Source organism: Camellia sinensis, chromosome 5 (assembly GCF_055761805.1).
Source record: "Camellia sinensis isolate YWXY chromosome 5, ASM5576180v1, whole genome shotgun sequence".
Classification (NCBI taxonomy): domain Eukaryota; kingdom Viridiplantae; phylum Streptophyta; class Magnoliopsida; order Ericales; family Theaceae; genus Camellia; species Camellia sinensis.
Window position 1 is genome coordinate 188281673 of NC_138965.1, and position 12844 is coordinate 188294516.

The window sequence follows — 12844 nt, forward strand, 5'->3', positions numbered from 1 at the left end:
ATCTTTTTTCTCTTTCGATACCTTTTTAATCTGACGTGCTTAGTCGATCCTACGTGGACGTGGTTACGTGGAGTGAAGTGGGCACGTCAACGTTAATGTTATCGGTTTTCACGTGAAGTGCGTCACGTTGATCCAGAAAGTGTAGTTGCTGCGTCGATTGGGATTTCGCCACGTAACCTAAGGTCCAAGATGGGGATGGCGGGTGACCTTAGCCCTGCAGGGAATTATTGGCGGGGGATGGACCACGAGCAATAGGCCCGTTTGAGATGTTGATTTTTTTGTTAAAATAATTAAAAAGTTAAATTATTTAATTATTATTTTAAATTTTAATTTAATTTTTTTTTGTAAAAATTAAATAAAATAGTCATTTTTTCAAACATTCTCTATCTACGAATCCAGAGACAAATCACACAGTGAGAATGCCTCACAAATGGTGAATGAAATTGTTAATATATGAATTGTTAGTATGAAATTATTAGTACATAGATTAAAAAAATTATTTTTGTTTGTGATATATTTTAGTGAGTGGATTAACTATATGAAAATATCATTAATATCCTTTGGTAATTTTTTTTAAAATATATTTTAATATTAAAAATTAGGATAAATTACAAATACACCCTTAAGATTTGCTTAAAGTACAGATTGTCTCATGCGGTTTGAAAAATTATAAATATCTCATTGTTAGTATTTTTTATTTAATAGAACTAACTAAAAATAAATAAAATTTATAATTGTTCTCTTATACAATAATAAAATTATCTAAATTATTAATTGAAATATATTTCTAACATCATTACAAATTATTATTTATTTATTTATTTTTGGATCAGTAAAAAGAAACTTTATTTATGAAAAAAACAAGATACATGCGAAAACTTACATCAACAAAGACGAGAAGTGCAAATAGTATCGTAGCTGACCATACCGATCCCAACTAGGTTGGCACCGATATGGAAGCACAATCCTCTGCTAGCACATAACCCAAGATTGGTGAGGAACCAATCAAAAGAACTAAAAAGAGAGGAGGGAAAAATAACACAAAGCCAGCACTTAACAGCAATTAGCAGTAAACCACTGTTAATTGACTTGATGATTTATTAATTAAATGGGCGATTCGTTATAAAATTAGAAATCTCAGGGGGTGGAATATAATTTTCAAAATCACAGGGGGTTATTCGTATTTTAATCAAACATCATGGGGTGTATTTGTAATTTATCCTAAAAATTATATTTTATAAATATTTTTTTAGTATATTATTTTAAAATTTTTATATATATAATGATGTAATACTCAAAAAAAAACAAAAAGCCATAAAAGCACGCACACAACATGGCTAAAATAGTCTTTTTTTAAATTAATCCCCTCACTAGTTTTGAAATCTAACCGTTAGATACCTTTACTAATCCTCTCCTCCAAAACTTATCATAGTACCTCAGGCTAATGTTTTGAAAATTGGACCGGTGAGTGAAGCAGAAAAAGGACTGGGTGGACAGGCCACCAGTTCAATCACCGGGTTGAAGCAGTCAAGTCGTGATGTCATAATTACATCATAAATATATTAAAAATATAAATGTAAAAATAAAAAAAATAATTAAATTCAACAAAATAATAGAAGAATATTTAATTGGCGTTGTGAATGAAGAAAATTAATTAAAGAAGGTAGGACAACAATGAAAGGAGGATGGATCCCTGTGGTGAAGCAACGGCGAAGAGGTGGAGCATGGGATAAGGAAGTTAGACGCGGCCTCCACACAATATTCGTGGACAACCTCCCTCGTTCCATGGATGCTAAATCCCTGTTCAAGCTGTTCTCCAAGTTCGGCGTTGTGAGCGATGTTTTCATCCCTTTCAAAAGGAGGAGAGTGTCAAACTCCCGATTTGGTTTTGTGAGATTTGGCTGTCCTGTTGCATCAGACGTTGCTATTCAGAAAGCAAATGGCCTTTTGGTGGACGATAAGGTGCTAGCAGTCAATATGGCTTCTTACGACAGGAATAACAGAGTTATACAAAGCCAGAGGCGGGTTCAGAACAACAGAGGTGATATCGAACCAACTACAAAGAAGGGTCAAACGCCATTTGTTGGCTCTAGAACATTCGCACAGGTATTAAAAGGCGGAAAACTCAATGGGGAAGCTTGTACGACCATCAAAGCAAACGAAGATGGCCACGGATGGCTATACGACAGTGTTATAATCAGACTAAAACTGGATTACACTGTAAATAGTATCAGAGAGGCCCTCGAGGAGAAGGGGATATCGCAGGTTGTGGTTAGAAAGGGAGGTGGTCGCGATGTAGTAGTAACCTTTAATTCCCAAGAGGAGATGCAATCTAACGTCCACAATTTGAAAGTATGGTTCAAAGACTGGAGCCATTTTGTTTTAGAATGGCAGCCAGGTCTTCAAATCCGGCAGGAGAGATGCGTGTGGTTAAGATGTTTTGGCATTCCCCTTAACCTCTGGAATAGAAGCACACTAAACAACATCGGCAGCTTGTGGGGGTCAGTTCTTAGCTTAGAGGGCGATGTTAATCAACCTAAGTCCTTCTCCTCTACCAGGATTAAAGTGGTGACATCCTGCATGGGGTTCATCTCTTCGACAATCAATCTGGAGTGTAAGGGCTCACTTCATCCCATCCTTGTGTATGAGGATCACCTGGTTAACACTGTTGAGTCCCCTACCAGCTCACACACTGAGCATGATGATTGCATCTCCATTGTAGGAGTGGGGCCAATTACTTTTCCGCAGAAGTCCGGCGAGGAGAAGGCGGATGACGTTGCAATGGCACATGGTGATCGGAGGCTCACACAGTGCAACAGTGGTGAGCAGGATGATACAGTGGTTGAGGAGACCGGCTATGCTCAGAAGCTAGGTGAGAACGTAGCTGGTATGGTGGCTCCTGGTCCCAATGAGGTTGAGGAGACGTTGAGTGAGGGGAAGCTGTGCAGTGCTAGTGCAGTAGGTGAGAAGGGGGCAATGATGGGGGAGCCATCACCCCTGGCTGACCCACCGAGGAGTGCTGTGGAAGTTACGCCCCCTCACTCCAACAAAAGCTCCAGTGGGCCGATGGATGACTTTGGGCCTGGTATTTCCCTTGAGGTGGATCTAGCCCATCCACATGGGTTGCAAAAAGTCCAAAGCCTAACTCTTATCAAGTCACCTGAATTCCCTGTCACTAAGTCTATTATTTGTCATGCTCCAGTCCCAGGCCCACATGTTACTGCTGGCCCATCTTCTTTGGGCACTTTGGGTCTCAAGGATCAAAGCCTCGATAGCTCATCCTCACTCACTACTAATCCCCTTCGGAAGGCAAAACATACTGGGAAGAAGAAGGCTAATGTGGAGGGCTTCTCCCGCTTTGCAAGGCTTTATGGCCAGACAACTGCAACCGCTGTTAAGCACTCGTCCAGGTCTGTCATCCTCAGACCTGCTGCTGCTGCCCTTGCTCAATCAGATCTGTCCGAAGGAAATTCCAGCACAAGTAGCTTCCTCCTCAAAGAAGCTAAAGCAACCATTAAGTTGGGAGAGCAGCTGGGAATTAATTTCAAGGGTAAAGAAGTTGCTGTGATGGACAAGATTATTGATCTTGAACTCAATGACAAAGTGAGAATTAATGAAGTGGGCTCGGCAAAGCCGTGACTGCTGTGTTCGGGGGCATCACAGTGCATCATCTGGTCTTTATGAAGCTTCTCTCCTGGAATGTCAGAGGTATAGGTATGCCTGAAAAGAGGGGTAGAATCAAACGTCTCTTGAGAGATAGGCATATTGATGTTGTTTTTTTTCAAGAAACCAAGAAAGTAATAGATACAGAGTTTGCTGCTCGTGGGCTTTGGGGTAGTAGGAAAATGGAGTTTATGTCAGTAGACCCTATTGGTACTGCAGGTGGGCTCCTCTGCATCTGGGATCCGGATGTTTTCCAACTAGTTGGGAGCTGCTGCAACAGGAGGTTTATACTCCTCTCAGGTACGCTCTACAGCTCTTTTGATTGTGTCCTCCTAAATGTATATGCCCCTAATGATGTTAGTAGTCGGTCCACTCTTTGGAATTCAATCCTTAAGCTCAAGGAATCCTTCCCTCGGCCTTGGTGCTTGGCTGGTGATCTTAATGAAATTAGGCACATGGGGGACCGACTTGGCTGTGTCAGAAGAGATAGGGGGATGCGCCATCTTAATGAATTTATAGACAAATGCGAATTGAATGATCTGCCCCTCCTTGGTCGGTCCTACACTTGGTGCAACTCTCAGGAGGCCCAGAAATGGAGTAGAATTGACAGGATAATGCTCAGCCCAGAATGGTTGGTTCACTTCAAAATGAAACTCTGGGGCCTGCCAAGGTTAATATCAGATCACTGCCCTCTATTGATGATGGAAGATGAAAGAGATTGGGGCCCTAAGCCTTTCAGGTTCATTAATGCTTGGACCCTGCACCCCAATTTCTCTCACTTTTTCACTTCCTGCTGGGAGAATTCCACTGCCTCTGGTTGGGCAGGCTTCATAATTCAGCAAAAACTCAAGCATCTCAAGATGAAGTTAAAGGTTTGGAATACTGAAGTGTTTGGAAATATCACCACTAAGCTCAAGGAAACAGAGGAGGAATTGCATGCCTTTGACAGATTAGCAGAGGAAAGAGTACTGCTCCAATCAGAAATGGATCGAAGAAGAGCAGTGAGATGTGAAGTGTGGAAACTCTACAGGAAGGTGGAGTGGCTATGGCATCAACAATCCCGAATGAAGTGGTCCTTGCAGGGGGACAAAAATACTAGGTTCTTCCATGCTGTTGCAAGTACCAGACACAATAGGAACATGATAAATTCTATCTCAATTAATGGTGTGTCTCTCGAGGAGCCAAGCAGAGTTAAACACGAGGTGTTCCTTCATTTTAAGAAACATTTCAAGGAAGGGTGGGCTAAGAGGTTGGCGCTTGGAGCTTTAGTTAGCTCCAAGCTCCTCTTTATTGATGTCCTGTATACTTTTTGCATACCTTCATCAATAAAGATTTTCTTTGCCGATCAAAAAAAAAAACAAAATAATAGAATTTTCAAATATCACTCACAATGAAATTGTAATTTGCAATAATAATGTGATATATCTTATTTTTATTTGTTGAAAACCTTTCTCTAAATGGGTTGCGTAACACTTTTGACAAGCAAAAATCACCGCACAATCTATACATATATCAAAGTTCGAAAATAGAAAATATTATAAATGCAATCATAATAATGAAAGTAATAAAAGTATTATACTAAAAGTAATTAATATTACTTATTTGTCATATAAAAACACAAACATAGTCAAATAAAAATACTATAATTTACTACATTAATTAAGGGCTAGTTTGGCATGTACTAAATAAGCCAAAAAGTTAAAAAGTCACTATCTTATTTAAGTCACATCGTCTTATTTAAATCACATCACCTCTCTAACACATCACATCAAACCCAACCCAAACCCAACCCAAACCCACAAATAAGTCAAAAAGTGCACTTTTTTAGAACATCCCAAACCAACCCTAAGAGTCAAATCTCAAACACAAACATAAACCAAGCAAGCATAGAGAGAAGATCTATAATTCCAAATCTTAAAACACACTAATGAGCATCTATCCTTTCTAAATGAAAGTAGATAAATAAATATTAAAAAAAAATTCAAAACCAATCTACTACAAACACATCATGCCATAAAAAGCTTTTTTGCCTAATTCCTTGGGAAGCCCACCGTTAGCCAACCATCGTCAACCTCATTTTCATTGTTGCCTGTGCCAACTCCACCACTTTGAGCATTAGATTTATCATCCACGTTGAGATCACTAAATGATCTAAGGTCTATATCATCTCGAACCTCTAAGACCATATCATCCTCGTCATCTTCTCCAATAGTTACAACAAAATCAATAAGTAATCAATTTAATAATAACAAAAAAAATTGTTATATAATAATGAAATTATTACTTACTAACCATCACGTAGACCATGACATTGCCTCTTATTTTCTTGATAAAGCATTAATGCCTATAATTTGTTACTACAAATATTTGTCCCAACTCATTAAAATCAAAAAGATAAGGCTCTTCTTCATCTTCAACAATCCAAAACTCAGTTTTGGAAATACTTTCAATGTCAACCGGATCATAGTTCTTCATTTTGTTGAAATGCCTACAATTTTCACTTAAAAATAAGACTACTTGAATAAATATTCCATTAGTAAATGCATGACAAGGTAAATGGTTCATTTACCTATTCTTCAACTGCAAATTATAATGAATGTATACAAGATCATTAAGCCTTTGATGTTCCAATCTATTCATCTTCTTCGTATGTATACGTTCAAAAATACTCCAATTCCTTTCATATCCAGAAGAGTTACTAGTTTGACTAAGAATTCGAATAACTAACTTTTGCAAATTTAGAACACTATGGCCAAATAACCTCCACCATTCATCTTATTATCTAAAAAAATAAATAAATTAGATCTAATATTACACTTAAAAAATTTATTAAGAAATCACAATGAAAAAAATCAAATGTAATAAATAATTTTACTTGGTTGCGTTGTCTTAGATGTAATAGTAGCAAGCTCTCTTCCAAAACTTTCTAATTGATCTCGAAACAATCTAGTTTCATCCAAGAGTTTTGTCTTGCTACATGTTGCTTTTGTTTCTATCACATCAAGCATACTTTCCAAAACCTCTGGTTTTTTGCAAAATGATACTTGATCATATTGAAAAGCTGAATTCAACTAATAAGCTACAGCATAGATATTTTTGCGTAATGTTCTATTTCAACGATCTTTGATAATACTTGTATAAGGCTTGTACAATGCTTTTTTCTTCATGAAAACATTTTTAATTGCTATTCTTGCCCTATACATGCCATCATATACATATTCCATTAAAGGTGTTTTTATCTCCATCAACAATACGCAACAATCTCATGAATGGCTCAACAATCTTAACAATGATCAAGTAAACATTTGAAAACTTACTATCTAAAATGATAGCAACAACTTCTTTTGCTTTCTTATCTTTGCATGTCTTGAATCGACAAAATCCTTACTTGTCACTAAGGCTTTCAAATCAAGCATGTGTTTTTGAATATTATGCAATGCAATGAAAGTAGTGACAAAACAGGTTGTTCTTAGGTGGACAATTTCAGTCCATCCCTTCATTTTCCTCAACCAAGCTATCAACCATGGGTGATTGTAAATAAATCTTGTCACACTTGATGCTCTAAAGGCAAGCTCTTTCACATGTTTCAACTTGGAAATATCACTTGACACTAAGTTCAAACAATGTGCTACACAAGGAGACCAATTAATATTCTTGTAAGTTTGACTAACAAGTCTTTTAGCAACAACATAATTTGCCCCATTATCTGTCACCATGTACACAATATTGCTCACTCTCACCCACTCAATAATTTCTTCAAAGCATCTTTTACAACATCAGAGGCATCAACAGATTTAACAAAAGTAGTTTCTCTAGGATAATATACAAGAAAATTAATGAGAGTTCTATGTCTACCAACAGTCCAACCATCACCTATAATTGTACACTCAGTGTCAGCCCAAGTGCTCTTTATAGAGTTAATAAACAATTGAAACTCTTTCTTTGAGTCATTCAATAAAGGAACTCGAACTTCATGGTAGGTAAGTACTTTATATATTGGACCAATGGCGATTGCAGCATCAAACATGAGCTGAAAGTATATGGAATTAACGACATTCATTGGAACACATGTGTCATACAAAAATTTTGCCACAATCATATGTGCCCTATGTACAGCTTTTTTAGTTGCAAGGGCACTTTTGATAGTTGGTTGAGAGTTCGGAGTGGTCCTTGGTGCAAAAAAAATTATCAATTTTTGCAGGTTCCTTTCCTTTTCCTTTTCGTTTCATTGCTGCTTTACTCTTATTCCTACTACCACCACTTTCATTAATTAGATGCCCTTATTGCTTTATGGAATTTTTTCTTCAATTTCAACATCATCCTTAAATTTGAAAACATCCCAACCAAAGGGATTAGATTCCTCACTTTGTTTTTTTTTTTTTTCTTTTCAATAATTACTTTAAAGCCTCTTCTATTCGGTACCTAACATCACCTAAAACTTTCTTACATGGACCAACCTCACCAGACTTTCATGCAAGATGTTTCATTCTAGTAATCCCTCTACATTTGATAGTTTTCCCACAATACAAACATGTTAAAGTTTTTCCCCATTGGAACCTCGCCCCTTAGTTACATGGTCCTATGCCGGATCAGATTTACCTCTTGTTAATGATGGGATATTAGAGTGTGTTGTTGAATTATAGCTAGATGAATCCATTTCACCTAAAACAACATTATATAATACATTTAGTACTATTAGAAAATTAGCACAACTATGAAATCAAATTTTTTGGAAGATGAGTATACATATATTTATTTGTGCAAGATGAGTATCATAATATATAATCAAAAAGTTAGTTCATTAAACCATTAAATAATAGCTATGAAATCATAAATTTATAAAAAAAATAGCATGAAATCAAAATTTATTATCATGTATCTAACAGCTATGAAAAAAAAAAAAAAAAAAAAAAAAAAAACGAACATTAACAAACAAAATGCTTTCAATCTTTCATATTTTCTTAACATTAGCTCAACAGAAACATAAACTTTAGAACACACTTAAATCAAACAAGCATTGAAATGGATAGTTCTGACCTCTAAAATGCTTTCAATCTTTCATATTTTCTTAACATTAACTTAACAAAAACTATAAACTTCAAGAAAGATTAAAATCAAACAAGCATTTATAACAGACACAGAGATAAATCAAACAAGCATTTACAGCAGACACAGAGATAAATTTATATATATTCGTAATGAAAAGTCAAGATAACTTGAACCCACATTGTGAAAATCTAAACTAAGAATTATCCAGAAAATAAAATTTCATCATAAACAAACAAAGAAAAAGAGAAAGCTCTACTCACACCAAAAATCAATGGACTCTCTCTACGATAGAAAAAAAATCCAAACAAAAGCAGAAAAAATGAAGAAGAGAAGTATAAAGGACTTATTGATGATGATGAAAAACCCAAATTTTCAACCAAAAAAAAAAAAAAAAACTGAACCATTTGGGACCAATTTTCATCTTTCCGAATCAAGAAACCAACCAATTTTATACTCTCTAGCAAAAATGGTGAGGCTGGCGCAAGAGTTTCTGTCTTCGCCACCGCTGCAGAAGAGGAAGAGAATGAGGAGAGAGAGAGAATAGTTACCAACAAAACAGAGAAACGAAACAAAGCAATAGCAGAGGTCGAAGTACTCATCGGACTTGTGTCCTCCATTTACCAAAATTTTGCAGCTGCTGGATAGAGAAAGTGGGATTTCAAGCCAAAACCAGCAAAACCCAAAAGAGAGAAAGAGAGGAGCTGAAGAAAAACCCTTCTGTTGTAGCCCTAAGATTTGAGATTTTTTTTCAGTACTATATATATGTTCAACAAACCTGGTCGGTTCATAATAATTGAGTCCGGGTCACCAGTTTTGTCAGTTCAATCGGCGGTCTATTCAGTTCTTGCATTTTACACCGGTTTTTATCCTAGTCCAGGTTTAGGGGTTTTTCCAGACTGGAACAAGGCCCAGTTACCGGTTTAATCGGCCGGGCCGGGCCAGGTTCGTAAACATTGCCTTAGGCCATGTTTGATTGGGGGTTTAGGATGGGAGATTCGATAACCAATTCATGGGACCCACCAAACCTTTGTTTGTGTGCAATAAATGTCATGGGATTACTAATTCTATGGGAGTATGAATCCATTCCTATGGTGGGATTGGCATCCCATGGAAAGGTTGGGATAGCTAATCCCCTCACACAAATTGATAGCTAAATTATCATTTTGCCTTTTACTTTACAAAACTAACAAATTATATTATATGTGAGGAGCAATTTTACGTAATTTTACAGATTTAGTCCTAACTAACTAATACTATCACCCTAGTACATAAACAAATACACTTTATCTTACATCTCCAACTTAATACTGCTATACTAATAATTTCTTCACTCAATCGCTATCGTACTTTTAATCCCATCTAACATAATCTGCGAAACAAATACTATTTTAATGAGTCCCACATCTATCTTAATCAAATCTCATCCCCTATAACCCAAAACAAACCGGGCCTCATAGAAAAATGATTTATCCCTCCAATTTTTCCTTCCAAATAATATGAAATCAGGGAGTAAAAGATGAGACGAAGAGAGAGGAGTGTAAAACGAGTTGTGCTACATTTTCTTATTTCATTACCCCCAATTACATCTCTAATGGCAACTAATTTTGAAAAAAAAGAGAGAAGAGTTTAAAGAAAATTGATTGGTTGATATTATTTGCTACATCATTAGAAGTACAATTAGAAGTGATGAAATGGGAGGAGAGGTTGGGACATTTCTCAAACCACTTCACATGAGTCTTAGCCACGTTATTAGGAGTGTAGTTAGAAGACCCCAATGTAGTGGGACTGGGGTCTTATATGTGGGTCCCATATGATATGTGCCCCACATCATGTGGGTTTTACTCCTTGTTAGACATCAGCGTTACATTTTCTTTTTTTGGTCAACTGTGTACCTAAACTTGTTAAATGACTAAATGAGGCTTGTTGATTGAGTTTGAACTAGTGGCCATCAACCCAATTTTTTTTTTTTTATTAGTGATAAATTTATTTCTATGACGATTTGACATTAAATCCAAAATTTGATTTTTTAGGAAGATAATAATATGATTAAAGAAATTGTTCGGTAAAAAGAATAATTAATTTTTTTTTTCATTTTTACTTTAATGTTGTTAGATCACTATCAAACTGCCTCTTGACCACCGCTAGTTCGTTGTCGGACCACCGCCAACACCGAAAAAGTTGCAGGAAAAGTCTCCCGAAGATGGACGGTTTATTAAAACATTATACGGAAGAAACAAAATCTTGATATTTTTCCCCTTTAAGGTATACAATAGGTACTATGTATTTGATTAGAAATGCTTACATATGTTTATGCTTTAAAAAGACATAAAAATTGCAAATAGAATGCACAAGTGCTTACATAAATCGTGTTAAATGTTGTAATTAAAAAGATAATCATGCCTATTTTGCTGAATTGTAATTTGTAGGAACCAACCTTACCAAAATTGACAAAAGCCACTTATGATACAATTAACTTATCACCGTTGATTATCAATTACCTCTCATCAAATCACATTCTTAACATACAGATTAACTTGCAGATCCTTTGAAGAAACAATGAACAATAGAAAATAATTTAATATATTAAATTTAAATAAAGTTGTTATGGTCAAGAAAAAAATATTTTTGAACTCATCACCTCATGTAAACTCATTTATTAATTTTGTAACTCATAAACTCACATTAAATTTTTTACCAACTAAAATTTTCGAGTGGTCCCTACAAAATACATTAAGGCTTGTTTGGGAAGTAGGAAAAAAGCCAATTTATTGGTTTATTGATTTATTTGGATCACATCACTTTTTTATTTTTTTTTTGCATGTTTTTAAAAAAAAAAAAAATAATAATAAATTGGCTTTTTTCCATGCTCCCAAAAGAGGCCTTATTAGTACAAAATTTTGAAATAAAATAATATGAGGGAATGGAGTGACAACTAAGCTAAACCCACTTAATTTATGTAATAATTCTATGCGTAAAATTATGGACCAAATTCATAATATTTGTTATATATTAAAATAGCAGTATTCACAGTCCCATTATACCGTCTATGTCTCTAAGAATCGGCCTTACCTTTCCGCTATTGGTTTTCCGTGAGTTTGTTAAGTGGAGATAATACAATTAATAGTCACAAAAAACAAACTCAGTTGATCTTATTCATTTGAAGCATTGAGAATTCAGATTACACTTGCTATGGCAAATTCTCTCTCTCTCTCTCTCTCTCTCTCATTACATATAAGCTGAATGTGTAGTCCAGTCCAGTCCAGTATGTGTTTTATGGAAGAGTAGCTCTCAGAAGGTTATACCACACTTTCATCTTCTAATTTTCTATGTACCAGGTTAGTTCATATAGATGCTATCTGTATATTTCTCTCTCTCTCTCTCTCTCTCTCTCTCTCTCTCACACACACACACACACACACACAAGCACGCATATCTCTCTTTCTACTTGTCTAGGGTTTTTAAGCTGGTTTCTCCTTGTTCATTGTCAAAGGGGTAAGAAGTTTTAACAAAATGAGTACTAGTGGTTCAAAAGATTCTCTCGTTCCTATTGCTGCTCGTGGCCTCCGTGTCCTGTTGGTTGATCAGAAGATTTCTACACTCCTGGCCGTAGCATCAGTGCTTAAGGAATTTTACGATGGTAAAATTGACCACCAAGGGTTTCTATTCATTTTATAAGATCTATGAGAATTTGATCTTCATGTCTATGCATGCTGATGATTTTTATTTTCTTTAATTTTGTTGAAAGACGCCATCTTCTTTATAAATCTATCATCCATAGTGTGTTACATGAATTAAGGTAGTAGGGTGACATTTTTGAAAATAACGGCAACTAACGGTTTATTTGGATCTAAATTTGAAAAGAAAACTACGAAACCATATCATTACATTAATAAATCTCAAAAGTTATTTTTACGTATGCTATATTCTTAAAATATCTTTCACCCATAGTGTGTTGCATGATTAAGGTAGTAGGGTGACATTTTTTTTAAATAACGGCAACTAACGGTCTATTTGAATCTAAATTTGAAAAGAAAACTACGAAATCATGTCATTAGACTAATAAATCTCAAAAGTTATTTTCACGTATATATATCGTAAAATTGGGAATAACAAATTAAATATAATTTTCTTT

The 12844-nt window shown here is 35.5% G+C and overlaps 1 protein-coding gene across 1 annotated transcript; it reads left to right on the top strand.

The window, feature by feature from the left end:
- The first annotated feature begins 3716 nt into the window (after positions 1-3716).
- Positions 3717-9357, top strand: LOC145791951 (uncharacterized). The gene is made up of 2 exons (XM_082872408.1): positions 3717-4963; positions 9174-9357. Exons 1-2 carry the CDS (start codon positions 3717-3719, stop codon positions 9355-9357), a joined length of 1431 nt encoding a protein of 476 aa, XP_082728534.1.
- The last annotated feature ends 3487 nt before the right edge of the window (positions 9358-12844 follow it).

Excerpts from the sequence above, each read along its gene's own strand:
- LOC145791951 (XM_082872408.1), top strand. The coding sequence starts at position 3,717 with ATGCCTGAAAAGAGGGGTAGAATCAAACGTCTCTTGAGAGATAGGCAT. Across the intron at positions 4,964-9,173 it reads CTCCTCTTTATTGATGTCCT|CAAAAATGGTGAGGCTGGCG; the intron begins GTATACTTTTTG and ends TATACTCTCTAG.